Genomic DNA, 14153 nt, shown 5'->3' with positions numbered 1-14153 from the left:
CTCTTGTGCATGTTTTCTTCTCTCTTGCTCAAAATTCACAGCAGAGGATGAAGGCAGGGTGGGGTGGGGGTACAGCAGTACAAAGCACAGGAGAAAGAGCAGCAGCTTCCCTATCTTACCAGGAAGCCCCTGAACACAGGAAAGCACCAAGCCCTGCCAGCACCTGGCTGTGTCCTCTGAGCAGGGCAATGAGCCTCCCACCCATGGAAACCCCAAGGGAAATAACAGGGCCAGTGGGTGCTAGGGCAGGAGTTTCTCAGGGACTGGATGAGTCAGATACAAGTAAAACACTGTGGGACTGCACTCCCTTTCTCCCCCTTGACTCCCTCCCCAGCCTCCCCCTTTTTACAATGACGTGCTTTTCCCCACAGCATTACAACTTTTTATTCCAGTCAAGGCTTCAGGAAAAATAACCGACAACCAACCCTCAACCCTGAAGCTGCACAATACTCATTTGTCACCTCCATACCCCACCATGGTCCTGCCCCATCCCCAACAGGAGTCAGACTTGGTTCCTTGGACACAGCTCAAAGGAATGTCCTGTTTGGTGCAAAGAGCCCCATGGCACAGCCTCAGCTTCTCAGGGTAGGAAAGCAAGTGCTTGTTGTTTGGAAGGCTGATGACATTCTGTGGATGCAACCTAAGGCAGGAAACCCCCTCCAGACACTGCTTCAGGGATGGAGATGAAGAGCCAAGCATGTGAAGCCTTTGCCAGGACAGGACAGGACATCTCTAGCCTTAAAAGCTGCCCCAGCCTGGGCAGGGCAGTGCTGCAGTGGAGTCCTCACCCCCTGGCACCGACCAGTCCTGTGCACTAGTCAGCTAAAGACGTAGTGTTACAGCAGTGTGCAAGGAGGCTTGGACAACCCCACAGGATTCCTGTTTATTTCCTTACTCCCACTCTGCAGCCAACTCACCACCAGCAAGGGAAAGGTCGGAAAACGGGCAGGGCACATCTCTCCCCTTGCCACCAAGCAGAGCCACACTGCAGCCATCACAGGATGTACCAGGCTGCAGCTCCTGCTGCCACGGCCATGCAGGCTGCCAGCACCAGCTGCACCAGGGGCTGCCTGGCCAGGCCTAGAGCAGCGTGGAAGGGACAGCCGGGGCTTGCCGTGCCTGCAGGACACAGAAAGCACTGTTAGCACTGCCAGTCCTGTGCCACATCCCATGGCAGCCCTCTCCTTGCCATCACCTACCCAGTTTGTCTGCATAGTACGGGCATTTGCGGATGTCTCCTTTTCCATCGTGGACTGGGACGCCTCCATCTTGGGCTTCTTCTGCCAGTGACCTGCCAATCTTGTCCAGCTCATCAAACACCTGCAAGTGGTCACAGTGAGCAGGTGAAGCAGGCAGAGCCAGGCAGCTCTCAGCCAGACCCCTGGAATCATCTGGGGAACAAACAAGCACCACTCCTACTTCCCTGTCCCCAGGCGCCTTCCAGGGCATCCAGTGCAGACTGTGGTGACACCTGGCACACACTGCAGCTCCAGGAAGGCACAGCCCACCCCACGAGCATTCAGACAGAGCCAGCAGCAAGGCAGCACCACCCTGCTGCTCACTTCCCAGTCTGCTGTAGGCAGGAGTGTGGGGCAGACCCTTGGAGGCCCCTCTCACTGCCATGGGATCCCATAAGGATCCTGACAAAGGAGCCAACCACACCTCACCATGTTTCTGGCTAGTTTAAATCGCACTGAACTGCTACAAGCACAAGATTAAAACATCCACCCAGTAGCTAAACCTCTGTTCATCCCATAGGGCAAATGGCAGCTCACTCAGGTTTGATGAGAGGCAAATGCTATGGGAGGAACAAGAGGCTCAGACATTTCTGACCATAGGGCAACAAGTCAGATTTGAGACAGGAGATGAACTGTCACCAGGGGGTGCAGCACACTCAACTGTTTGAGGCTGTCTTGGCACAAGTGCTCTGCCCCCCTCATGGCTTCACAGCCATGCAGCTTATGGGAATCTTGAAGTCATATTAATTCTGCCTTAATCAAAGGACTTGGCTATGGTGCTGGAGCATGGGAGGAATTCCTGCCTGGCACCAGCGCCAGAAGCTAGTGAAAGAGCTAGTTCAACTAGAATCTCTCAAGGAGGGGCTGTGGTAGTCTCAGCCCCAGACCACAGCATGGGTGAGTGGTGTGACTGAAAACCTGGGCCAGACCTAAAACATGCAGCACCAACACATGGAGAAGATCAGAGATTTGTTTAGTACCTGCATGTTAAATCTGAAGGCTTTGTTGGCCTCTTCCACAATCCTTTCCTTTGTGTTCTTGTCCAAGTCCAGAGCATTCATTCTTGCTCTGTAAAGCTGCTTGAACTGCTGTGCATTGGAAATGTTGTCAAACACGTAGAATTGGATCCCTTCCTCAGTACTGGGTAACTTCAGGGCCCTCTGGGCTACCTTCTTCAGCACCTGGCCACCTGAGAGGTCCCCCATGTAGCGTGTGTAAGCATGAGCCACCAGCAGCTCTGGCTCGTGTTGTCCCACGTGATGGATTCTGTCCACATACTGCTGAGTTGCCTCTGAACACTGGATCTTTTCTTTCCAGTCTTCCCCATAGAAATATTTGAGGTCTTTGGCCAAAGCTTCTCTCCGGTGAAGCTCTACGGGGAAATACAGAGGAGCAAAGACTGGGTTGTCCTTGTTGCGATCCATCTCCTCTTCCAGAGCAGAGTAGGTGAAGTAAAGGGCCACAGTGGCCAGCTATGGACAGAGCACAGCTCATGTGAGAAGCTGCTCACTAAATGGGCACAATTCATCCCATGACTACTCCTGCCTACATGGAATTGGGGTAAACAAGAGGAAACCCCCAGGCCTCACACGAACCAGCCTAGAGAGCCTGCACCAGGCAGGCACTGCTTGAAGGAGCAAAGGCTCTGCTTTATCTCCCACCATAGCACCCCCAGGGCTGTGGGGCTCTGCCTTGGAGTCTGCCTCAGTCACTGGGTGCATCGAAGAGATGGGGAGCAGAGCAACACTCACCTTGAAGAGCTCCTTCTTGATGCGGCCCTTGAGGAAGTCCTTGACAAACTGAGTGTTCTCCGCACGGTCGTGCGATTCCTTCGTCCCCTCCTTCAGCAGCTCTGAAAGGTCCATGGGGCTGCAGGAAACACGAGAGCTCCTTCACCCCACTGCCTCACACAGCAATGAGTTTGTCCCTGCTGTGTTTGCAGGATCCTCATTATCCACCACCCCAGTTTAGAGAACGTACAAGGTGGGAGCCTTGGGCCACCTCGCAGGTTGAGCTGGCACCTGCTGGAGGAAGCAGCAGGGTGGCAGCGGCCCATGTGCCAAACAGACCTGCTGCTCCAGGAGGGCTGGGGCTTACCAGGGGCTCTGGCCCAGGGTGCTGAAGCAACTGCCAAGGACCTGCTGATCCCTGCACCATGACTTCCGCTTCTCATCCATGCGAGCCCAACAACACTACACAAGGAACCCTTGAGCATATGGGGAGCAACTATCAGGGCAGGCTAAAGGGCATAGGGGCCTTGGACGTATCGTCTGCTGGAGAAGAAAAAGGGCTCAGGTAGGTCCCCAGCTTTCCAAAATTGGATATAAATTGTTAGAGATCAGAGCTGAATGGTAAAATAGGGCAGGAACACCCTTAAAAGGTTTATTTCTCCTGAATTACAATGTTTTTTCCAGTTTCCACAACGTGTCTTAAGAAAGACCAAAACATTAAAATCTATTATTTTAGGCTACAGGTACTGCACCTACCTGGACACAGGATCACAGAATGAACTGAGTTGGAAAAGACCTTTGAGATCATCAAGTCCAACCTATGGCCTAACACCTCCTCATCAACTAAACCATGGCACTGAGTGCCACATCCAGTCTTCTTTTAAACATGTCCAGGGAGGGTGACTCCATCACCTCCCTGGGCAGACAATACAGTGAAAAGTTTTTTTCTGTTGTCTAACCTAAACTTCCCCTGGTGCAGCTTAAGGCTGTGTCCTCTCATTTTGTCAGTGGTTGCCTAGGAGAAGAGACTGACTGCACTCACTTACCTTTACTTACTCAGGTAAACTATCAACACACACACTCAAATCATTCCAAAGTGCACCTTACAGTTTTTATCACTAGTTTGCTACAGCTAGCACATTTGCTTTAGCTCTAAGAGAGACTTGGAACACTCCAGACCACTGAGTGTGCCAGCAGAGCCAGCAAACATTAACTTCTCATGAAGCTGAGCCTGTCAAGTCAAAGAAGTTGACCAGCCTGTCTAGATCTTCTAGGAAGCACTCTAGTCACCCTTCCTCTTCTCCAAGTCTGAAGCCTTGGCTTTCAAAACATGTGTGTGACTTTGTTTTTTAAAGTAACCTCCTGGAAAATGTCCTTGCCTAGACCTGAGTATTTTGCAAAGGCAAGAGCTCACCAGAGCAGAGTTCACCTCTAGAATCAGTTTTCAAAACAAGAAGTCTGCCCAGCAAGCCATGGAAAACTGGCTCCCTTTGGCCAGGAAGACACAAACACAGCTGCCAAACAGTCAAGTGTTTCTGAAATGTGACTTTCATAGCAGAGACTAAAAAAAAAACCAACTGTTTGTTGTCAGCCCTGCCAGATCACTCTTTCCCATCCCTTCCACCCTTACAGTACAGTCTGACTGAAGAGATTTCACAGCATATGTATTTGATTAATCACTGACTGGGGTCCCTCACTTCTTCCAGATGAAAAGGATCACTCCTTTACCTGGAAGATCTCTTGCCTTGCCCAAGGCTATCTGTGCCATTGTGTAGGACAGAACTCACCTGACAGCATCATCTTCTATTTCCTCGTAGTGCAAGACATCTTCCTCTCCCCCCTCTGGGCTCTCCAGGGCTGATGGCATTGTGGTCACTGCTGGGGATCAGTCTGAAAAGCAAAATCAGACAACAGTTTTCAGGGCAAGATGCCTTAGCAAAGGGATGGGTGTGAAATGTTGAACAGTCCAGCAAGAAGCTCTCTGAGCAGCTCTACCAGGTAGGGAAGTGAAGAGCAGCCTCTGGCTGTTTCCACCTCACACCAGGCACTTCTAGGATGCAGATTTGCCTGTTCAGTTCAGCTACCTTGGGTGAACCTCAACACTGACATCCAGTTCACAAGACATTAACTTCAGAGACCTACAACACAGCAGCCTGCTGTTTCTCCCTTCAGGATGGCTCTTGGCTGAAGATGAGAATGTTGGCAATCTGCACTGCACTTGTGAGCAGGTTGCTTTCCCCTGGTGCTACCAAGTATTTCCCCAAAATGTCACACTCTAAGCAGAGTAATTGGAAAGGGAAGCCCTTCTCCTTCACTCAGGAGGAAGAACAAGCTACATTTCCACACCAGTGCAAAGCTTCCCTGGAAGTAAGCAGTGTGAATTAGGCCAGCTGAGCTCTGAAGTCAGGCAGCTTACAGGGGAAACAACAACATTCCCTGTGACAGAATAGAGGAAAAAAAACTTCCAAAGCAGGGGCAGGTTTCACTGCTTCCTGGGCCACTCTCAAGCAGAGCGAGCTGCAGATGGCTCTTGCTCCCACTCACACCCTCCTTTCCTACCTGGCAGAACTTACTTGAAATCCCATAAGTAACTGGGTTTTCCCTTCTCATTTGCAAAAGGAAATAAAATCTCCTTGGATGTAAGAGGATGCACAAGCCTTACCCAGGAGCAGGAACAAGACACCCCTGGATTACATTGGCTGAGCACAGAAATCCAGGTACCTCATCTATAAAATGGACCTGTAATCAGCTTTGTGCAGAGTAACAGCACCTTTCAGGCAGCCTCGGGAGAGGAGCAAGGAGCTATGGTGATGCTGGCTCTTGAGAAAGCACCCACCAAGAGAACCATCCTCATCCTCCCTCACTTCAGTTCAGCCATTGCTGGGCTGTATCCATGGATTCATTGCTTAGCCCAAAGCTGGGGACTGGGAGAACCAACAAGTAGCTGTCTCGACCTGGTCAGCACAGGGCCAGCACTGGCAGAGCAGCTCACATGAGCACACCAGTTAGAAATTAATTGTTCTCCAGTTCCTCACCCCAGAGTTTCTCAGCCCTGTTTCACAATCACCCTCAGTGCTCTCCACACTCCAACCAGGAGCCAGGGCTGAGCCCCATCCCCAAGTGCAGCACAAGGCTCCCCCCAGCTCAGGCACAGCACCTGGTCTGGGGGACTCCTCACCGGGTGAAGGTTTCCCCTGTGATCACACAGTCCTTTACATTCCCTGGGACCCAGCCTTCCCCAGGGGAGGGCTAACCAAATGCATTATTTTGTCATGCCAGGAGCCCAGGGCTGGGACAGAAGTCATTCAGGGTCATATGGGGTGGCAGCTCTACATTCCCACCACCCCTTCCATGACACTGTGCAGCCTCTCCACCCCAGGATAAAGGTCAGGCCAGAAACCAGTTTCAGGTGCTGCATTGTCTATGTGATCACTCACTAGGGCACCTCAACTCAGGGACCATCTTCACTCCTCACTCAGCTTCAGCTGTTGGGAAACCCCCAGTGTGGGGAAAGGAAAAATAAAGCACAAAGGTAAATGAGCCACCTGAGCTCAGCCAGGAGCCTGTCACGAGCACAGAAGGAACAGTACACTTGCCATCTGCCAATGCACATCACCCGCTCTGTGCCACCCTGCTGCCTGCTCTGCTCATGGCAGCCCAGGACCTCCTCAGGACATGCAGATTCCAAAATGAAACTAGACAAACTAGTTCCAATTTATCTTGTACTCCCAGAAAGCCAGAGTCCTGGAGGTGAGGTGTGCTGTCTCCACACGCCTGCAACAGCCACCAGTACAAAGCAGCGGGTGAGAGCAGAGCTACAGAGCACTTGAGCCACACTCATCTCTTGGGAGAGGCCTGAAGGCTGACATCAAATCCAGTCCAAAGAAACACACCAGGTCAGGCTTCAAAAGTTAATGATTAACAGCAGCAATCGCTCAAGGTTCCCAATGGCCAGACAAAGACGGCCCAGAGATCATCACATCTGCTACTCATCCACTGCCACAGCCTGAGCACGCTCCTGTTCACACAGGAACTTGACTCTCTGTGTCACACAGGGAACAGTGGAGTCTCAGAAGCCTTCACTGTTACCAGTGCTGTACAAGCACAACTAATGGCAATGTCCCAGGAGAGCAGTCTGCTGTAGGGAGCAGGGGTAACCACGTAAAAAGTCACTGAAGGCCTTTGGTGCATTCTGACTTGTATTTCCCCTGGGATGTTCTGCAGGGCTCAGCCTGACAAGTTCTTCTCTGTGACAATGGGCAGGGCAGGGCAGTGCTAACACCTTTCCCTGCAGCCCCAGGTGAGGGAAGAACTCATGCAGAAAAATGTGGAAGCTGAGATTTTTCCTGATATAGCCTCTGGCACAGACACCTTCCCAACAAGACAAGTCAGCACAAACCAAGCCCATCCTTCCCTGTGCTGGATTACTGCAGAGCTGGGAGGAAAGGCAGTCAGAGCCACTGTCTCATACCAACAGACACCACTGCTTTTACTAAAAAACTGGCAACTACAAACCCGTTTGTGGTCACAGCCCTGGTTTCTCTGCTCCTCTGAAAGGGGGCATGTCCTACATGCCAAGGAAGAGGCTCAGGCAGTGCCAACCTCCTCTGCAGAGGCTGGAACATCATTTCATTTGCTGCAGGGAGCTCTGCTCATCCAGGATCTGGCTGATGTTCAGGGTACCTCCCAGTGCCCAGACAGAGCCTGCCCAGGAGCAATCCAACAGCTACCAAGGGCTGGAGAGTGGCAGGAGGTTCGGTACAGGACACCTCAGCATTCCAAACATTTCTTTCGCAATGACAGTGTTCAAACCCCCTGAGAAAACACCTCTACCTCATCTAGATGTGTGCAGTGTGTCCCTACACACCCTAGATGCACAGCAGTTCTTCTCAGGGTAGGAAGACATTTAATCCCACAAATCCCAAGCCTTCTGAAGGAAGACACTGCTGCTGCAGGGAAGGAGGACTGAAAACACCAGATTTGTTTGGGCACTCTGGGAAAAGTTCAGTAACTCACAAACATCCAGGCAGTACAGAGTTCATATCTGCTGCTTAACTTTTGTGCAACTTCAAGGCACTTCCCCCGACACAGAGCTCAGCGTGTGGTTGGACCCACCATCACTGCAGCAGAAACAAACCTCAGAACCCCAGAAGAATCATCCTAGAGGTTACCTGGCAATCCCAGCAGGAGAGATTCTTATCTCCATCTCCTTCTGGGGAGAGATTTGGCACTGGCTGCTGCTGAAAATGGAGTCTCATAGACTAAATTACCACATTACCTGATCCCAGATAGGTTGAAGATTTCACCTGGACACAGCCTAAATTGAGGCAGTAATTCAAGTCCCAGACACTTCTAACAGTGCCCACACAAACACTACTTCTGTCTTCTAGAGCTGCAGCCCAGCACCTCAACAAACCGACCAAATGAAGCTCCTGGTGACCTCAAAGACCTTGTCCAGTTCTGCCTTTTGGTGGTGACCCTTGTGTCAGGCAGCCCATCAAGAACCTATTTTCTCACCCCGGCTATGAGAACAGTCAAGGGGCAAGCCAGGGTTGGATCTGGGCTGAGAAAGAACACATTGTGACAGACACACACAATTACACCAAACAGCCTTTGTTCAGCAGAGAGACAGTGCTTGCCCGTGTCAGCTGTGTGAGGGACATGCCAAGCAGGGCCACTGACAGGCACTTAGGCTGATATGTGCAATGCAGTGCTGCGTGTACGTGCTGAGGCTTGTGACTAGGACAATTATCAATAATGGAAAAGGAAGAACAGCAAGAGGCTTTCGTTCTCCAAGTGCTTCTCTGAGCTCTGTAGGGCCAAGGAAAGCCAAGTGGCCCCGTGGCCATCGGGAGCACGACAGCGCAGGGCTGCGGTCCCCGAAGCCCCAGGCGTCGCTCACGAGCAGCGGTGCAAAGTCACTGCGGAACTCGGGCCCCAGTGCTGGCACACGTCGCCGACCGCTGGGCAGGCGCTCGGGCGTGGGGGACACACGGCAGGACCACGGAGGGCTGAGAACGGCCAGAGCGGCGGGTGGGCAGCCCGGCCCGCACGGGCACACGGCTCGCGGGCGGTGTGGGCCCCGGCGGCCCGGGCCGCGCCAGGGCGGTCATGTCGGCCGCGGCAGCCCGGACCCCGGCGCGGAAACACAACTCTTGAGGCGACCCAGGAGAGCTTCCTGGCTGCCGCCGGGAGCGGATAGAGCCCCGCAGTGTGAGGGGCCAAGGGACAGGGAAGGCCCGCGGGCCCAGGCCCGGCCGCGTTGCCATAGGGACGCGCCGCGCACTCACCGCTGCCGCCGCCGCCCTCGGCCCCGCCGTGAGACAAAGGCCCCGCGCGGGCGGCCCGGCTTTATTGCCGAGGGGTCACGGCGCGGCCAATCAGGAGCCGCGCACGGCACGCGCCGGCGATTGGCGAAGGCGGCCGAGACGCCGCGCGAGGAGCCCCCCTCTGCAGGCGGCGGGGGCGCGAGGCCGCGCATGCGCAGCAGCGCCGATGGGTGCGTGAGGTCGGGAATCACGTGATATATTGATCACGCCCACCGCACACCTGGCCGGCCCCGCCCCCGGACGGCGGCCGGGGGGCGGGGCACAGAGCTGCGCATGCGCAAACGCACCCCCCCTTCCCCCCGGCAACCGGAAACGGCGGCCGAAAAAGAAATATGGCGGCAGCGCTGCGTATCGGCGGCTTTATTGGCGGCTGCAGCAACGGCACGCAGCACAGCTGCCGCTCCACAGCCCCTGCAGGGCCGGGGGAACACACGGATAGCCAGCGCAGGGGGCAGAGGGCACCAGCCTTGGGCTTCTTTGGGCTGCGGGAGGAAGCTCAGCGTCTATGAACACAGATCAGCAGCTTTTGTTGACCGAGTGCTGCAGGTTTTAAGATGGTCCCTGTGCTTCACTCTGTTAATTGTCCACACGTGGGCACAGAGTCATTTACCTTCCTCTGAAATACATGAAGCACGTTCCAGCCTTTTCAAATCACTTAATTTCTCTCCCAGGAGCTTTCCCTCCGAACACCACCGATATCCACGCTCCTCTCCAGAGCTCCAGCTCTTCGCACTGACTCTCCCCTATTTGCACCTCTCTCCTTTAGGATTCCTGAAAGAAAGCCCTTCCCGCTCCGTGAGCAGGGCAGTCAATGGAGAGAGCGGAGGCACCGGGACGGCGGGGATTAGAGCCTTAGGGCTGCCCCGCCCTGTGGACGCGCCGGTGCCGCAGGAGCGCGGAGCTCACGGCGAAGCCCCTCCCGCAGTCGGCACAGGCGTAGGGCCGCTCGCCGGTGTGGGTGCGGCGGTGCTGGGTGAGGTGCGCGCTCTGCCTGAAGCTGTCCCCGCAGTCGGTACAGGCGTACGGCCGCTCCCCGCTGTGCACCCGCCAGTGTCGCAGCAGGGCCGACCTCCACAGGAAGCTCTTCCCGCACTCCGTGCACTCGAAGGGGCGCTCCCCGGTGTGGAAGCGGCGGTGCTGGATGAGGTGGGAGCTCACCGTGAAGCTCTTCCCGCACTCGGAGCACCCGTACGGCCGCTCGCCCGCGTGGAACCGGCGGTGCTGGATGAGGGCCGAACTGACGGTGAAGCTCTTCCCGCACTCGGAGCACTTGTACGGCTTCTCCCCGGTGTGCACCCGCTGGTGCTTCCTGAGCTCGGAGCTCTGGATGAAGCTCTTCCCGCACTCGGTGCAGCTGTAGGGCTTCTCCCCGGTGTGGACACGCCGGTGCCGAGCCAGAGCCGAGCTCACGCTGAAGCTGCTCCCGCAGCTGCTGCAAGTGTAGGGCCTCTCCCCGGTGTGCACTCGCCGGTGCTGCACCAGCTGGGAGTTCCCGCAGAAGCTCTTGCCGCACTCACACCTGAAGGGCTTCTCCCCGGTGTGGGTCACCTGGTGCCGCAGCAGCTTCGAGCTCACGCTGAAGCTCTTCCCGCACTCAGAGCACTCGTAGGGTCTCTCTCCCGTGTGGATCCTCTGGTGCTGGATGAGATGGGAGTGCTGCCGGAAATGCTCCCCACACTCACTGCAGGAGAAGGGTTTCTCTCCAGTGTGGATTCTCCGATGCTGGATGAGGTTGAAACTCACACGGAAGCTCTTCCCGCAGTCCCCACATATCATCATTCTCCCCACAGAGGAATTTCTCTGCGGGGTAACATCTGGCAGCTTTCTGAAACTTTTCCCACACAGCATCACTCGGTTTTGCCTCTTCTCCAGAGGTCTCTGAACCCTTTCTGACCTCTGTGGAATGACTAGGTCCTGTGCAGGACTCTGGGAATTGTTCTCCATGGAGGGTCCTGAGAGTAAAACCTCAGGCTCTGCTGGCACAAGGATGCCTTGATGGGGATTCTTCTCTTTTTTGCTCACAATCCCATCTTCAGCTGCAATAAAATAAGAACCCAGACAGAAGTCACAGAACTTTGGACAGGAGAAATCAAAGATTCGCCAGACCGACTCTTATAGAAAGTTCTGGTATTTCCCTTCAAATTACACAGTGGATTTCTCAGCATGTTCACAGGAAGAAAACCTAGGAACATCCCTGTGTGCTCTTGACAGAACCTGAATCCACTGAAATTATTGGCATATTAGAGATAAAAGTTCAGTGCTTGAATGGGAAAGATGGCTGCTCTTCCAGGATATCTGCAAAGTTATTAAAAGCTGAATAGAGAGTCAGACTTCCTGAGCAAACTGGAGCTTGGGAAGCTCCTCTGTTGCTGTTGTCTGTAAAGGTTTGATCAAAATCATAATGACAGGACCCCACTGGAAGTGTTTTAAGTGAAAGGAGAATAAATCCACAATGCTCAGGAACTCATACTGGAAGTATAAGGCTGAACTGGCAAAAAATTAATAAGCAAGCAAGAAAGGAAGAGTGTGTTTCTTCCTTAGCCCATGCCAGTGTGGGTTGATCTCAAGCCTCTGATATGCCCAAGACTGCCAGTGCTGAGATCAGAGTCAAGCTCCAGGTAAGCAGAGTAAGTGCAGACATTGGGAAAAAACCTAAATATCACCTTAAATGTACCCTTGGATTTCTTCTCAAGAGAATCCACTTGGAGTTCTTCAGAGATGTCACCAGCTTTAGCAAAAGGAAGATCTGGAGTACCAAGGCATTCTCAAAGGCATTCATCCTTCACCAAAACTGGTAAGGAAACACAGCTGCTGTGGAATGAACAACCCACATGAGGTGGGAAGGAATGGAAAGGGGAAGTGCTTATGATTCTGTTATTCAGACACAAAGGGTGACTATAAACTGTGTCAGAGCCTTATGATACTGACCAACCTGGTGACAGGGGAATGACAGAGAACATTCACTGCAGGTAAACAAAGAATGCAGAGAGGAACAGCCTCTACACCAGGAGCTGCCACAGAGGGCTCCTCTATGGATGGGCCTGGGATGTTCATGATATAATTTTGGAATAGCCCCTTGAAACAGGTGGATGAAAACTGCAGCTCCCAGGCAGACAAAACAAGCTCATCAAATGTTAATGGTTGTCAGAGAAAAACAGAGAATGAAGAGAATGTAATTGTGCCCTTGCAGCTCAAACAACACAGCTTGATTGTGTGCAAGAGCAGGGATGGATCCTCCATTTCAGAGAAATTCCAGAAGAGCTGAGGGAGATACAGAGCATGACACGAATAATGAAAAGCACAGAACATTGGAGATAAAGTGTACAGCTGATAGGGGAACGGTGAAACCACGAGTGGCTCATGGGGTGGGTAGGGATCCTTCTTGCACCATCTGCTCTGAATGAAGAACTGATATGAAGTGAGCTATTAGAAGGCAGCAACTCACAAACCAGCTGAATATGCTATGGAACTACTAGTTGCAAGCTGTCATGGATGCTAAAACATGCACAACTTCAGACAGCAAGGAAATAGAGAGCTGTAAGATACTGAGATGTTGCAGGTCTGCTTCAGTGGTTTCTGCAGTCACAGAGTGCCAGGGCCTGGGAAAGCATCCAGGAACACAGCACTGCCTGTCTGCCTCCTGTGAGACCCAGCACTGCCTGTCTGCCTTCTGTGGGACCCAGCACTGCCTGTCTGCCTCCTGTGGGACCCAGCACTGCCTGTCTGCCTCCTGTGGGACCCAGCACTGCCTGTCTGCCTCCTGTGGGACCCAGCACTGCCTGTCTGCCTCCTGTGGGACCCAGCACTGCCTGTCTGCCTCCTGTGGGACCCAGCACTGGCTGCTGCTAGGGACCACTGGGTCCATCCTGGTATCACCAATCCTACACATTCTGGGAGGGTCAGGGAATCCTGGAGCAGTTTTTCTCGCTGACAGGTTCACAGATGTGCTGGGTTAATGTCAGACTCCACGATTTTAGTGAGCTTTTCCCAACCTTGACGATTGTAGGATTGTACCATCCCCTTACCTGCACAACTGCTGCTCAGCACTGTCTGGGACTTCTCTCGGTAGGAGCGAAGGTGGGAAAACCAGAGTTCCTCCTTCTGATCCATGTGGGAGATCATTTCCACCTCCTTTCAAGGGACCTGCTCCGGGGGGAGGGCACGGGGCGGTCGGACGGGCCGGGATTTTCCCGAGCGAGCAGGGGATGGCTCTGCGGGGGTGCGCCAGGCGGGAGCTGTGGGACAGGGAGCACCGGGAGGGATTGCAGGGCCACCCGGGTGAGCGGGGCGGCTGCGGCGGGGCCTGCCGCGGGTCTCCCCCGCCGGTGTCTCCCCGTCCGTGTCCCGTCCGTGTCCCTGTCTGTGTCCCGTCCGTGTCCCCGTCCCGGTCCCTGCCCCGCGCTCGGCTCCGCTCGGCGGCTCCGCGGCCGCTGAGGCGCGGTCACGTGACGGCCAATGGCGGTCCATGGCGACGGGGCCGTGAGGGCGGCCCGGGTTGGCGGCGGCGGGGCTGAGCGGGGGCGGTCTCGGCCCCCGTCACTGCTGCCCGCTCCCTCCCGAGCCTTTCCCCCGTGTGCGGGGTGAGCCGCCACGGCCGCCGGGGCTTTCGCTGAGAGACCTTAGCAGGGCTCCAGGCGGGAAGGGAATGCCCGCCTGGGAGCCTTCGCTGCACAGGCTCGGGGAACAAGGCGCGATGGCAGCCGGCGCTTTCTGAGGGAAGAACATTTCCAGACCACACCAGAGCAGAATTCTGGAGATTTGTCCTTCCAGGACATGGGTGCCCAACTTGGGCCCTGTCAGGGGCTGGAGCCACACAGGTTTCCAAAGTGTTGTGAAGGGAGCAGTGGGATTGTGCT

The 14153-nt window shown here is 54.4% G+C and overlaps 2 protein-coding genes across 3 annotated transcripts; both read right to left on the bottom strand.

The window, feature by feature from the left end:
* Nucleotide 1: 1 nt before the first annotated feature.
* Nucleotides 2-13411, bottom strand: HMOX2 (heme oxygenase 2). Of its 2 annotated transcripts, none has more exons than XM_033073702.2 (6): nucleotides 13323-13411; nucleotides 4756-4858; nucleotides 2990-3107; nucleotides 2219-2710; nucleotides 1200-1320; nucleotides 2-1119 (listed from the first exon to the last, which is right to left on the bottom strand). In XM_033073702.2, exons 2-6 carry the CDS (start codon nucleotides 4833-4835, stop codon nucleotides 995-997), a joined length of 936 nt encoding a protein of 311 aa, XP_032929593.1. In that variant the 5' UTR covers nucleotides 4836-4858; nucleotides 13323-13411; the 3' UTR covers nucleotides 2-994. The 2 variants fall into 2 exon arrangements, with proteins under 2 accessions (XP_032929593.1, XP_032929592.1); XM_033073701.2 differs by lacking the exon at nucleotides 13323-13411 and adding an exon at nucleotides 9259-9385.
* LOC117003662 (zinc finger protein 501-like) lies at nucleotides 9648-13732 on the bottom strand. The gene is made up of 2 exons (XM_033073700.1): nucleotides 13323-13732; nucleotides 9648-11333 (listed from the first exon to the last, which is right to left on the bottom strand). Exons 1-2 carry the CDS (start codon nucleotides 13417-13419, stop codon nucleotides 10150-10152), a joined length of 1281 nt encoding a protein of 426 aa, XP_032929591.1. The 5' UTR covers nucleotides 13420-13732; the 3' UTR covers nucleotides 9648-10149.
* Nucleotides 13733-14153: the final 421 nt, after the last annotated feature.

Source organism: Catharus ustulatus, chromosome 16, assembly GCF_009819885.2.
Source record: "Catharus ustulatus isolate bCatUst1 chromosome 16, bCatUst1.pri.v2, whole genome shotgun sequence".
Classification (NCBI taxonomy): Eukaryota; Metazoa; Chordata; class Aves; order Passeriformes; family Turdidae; genus Catharus; species Catharus ustulatus.
The sequence above is the reverse complement of the archived record's forward strand: the minus strand, read 5'-3'. Positions and strand labels throughout refer to the sequence as shown.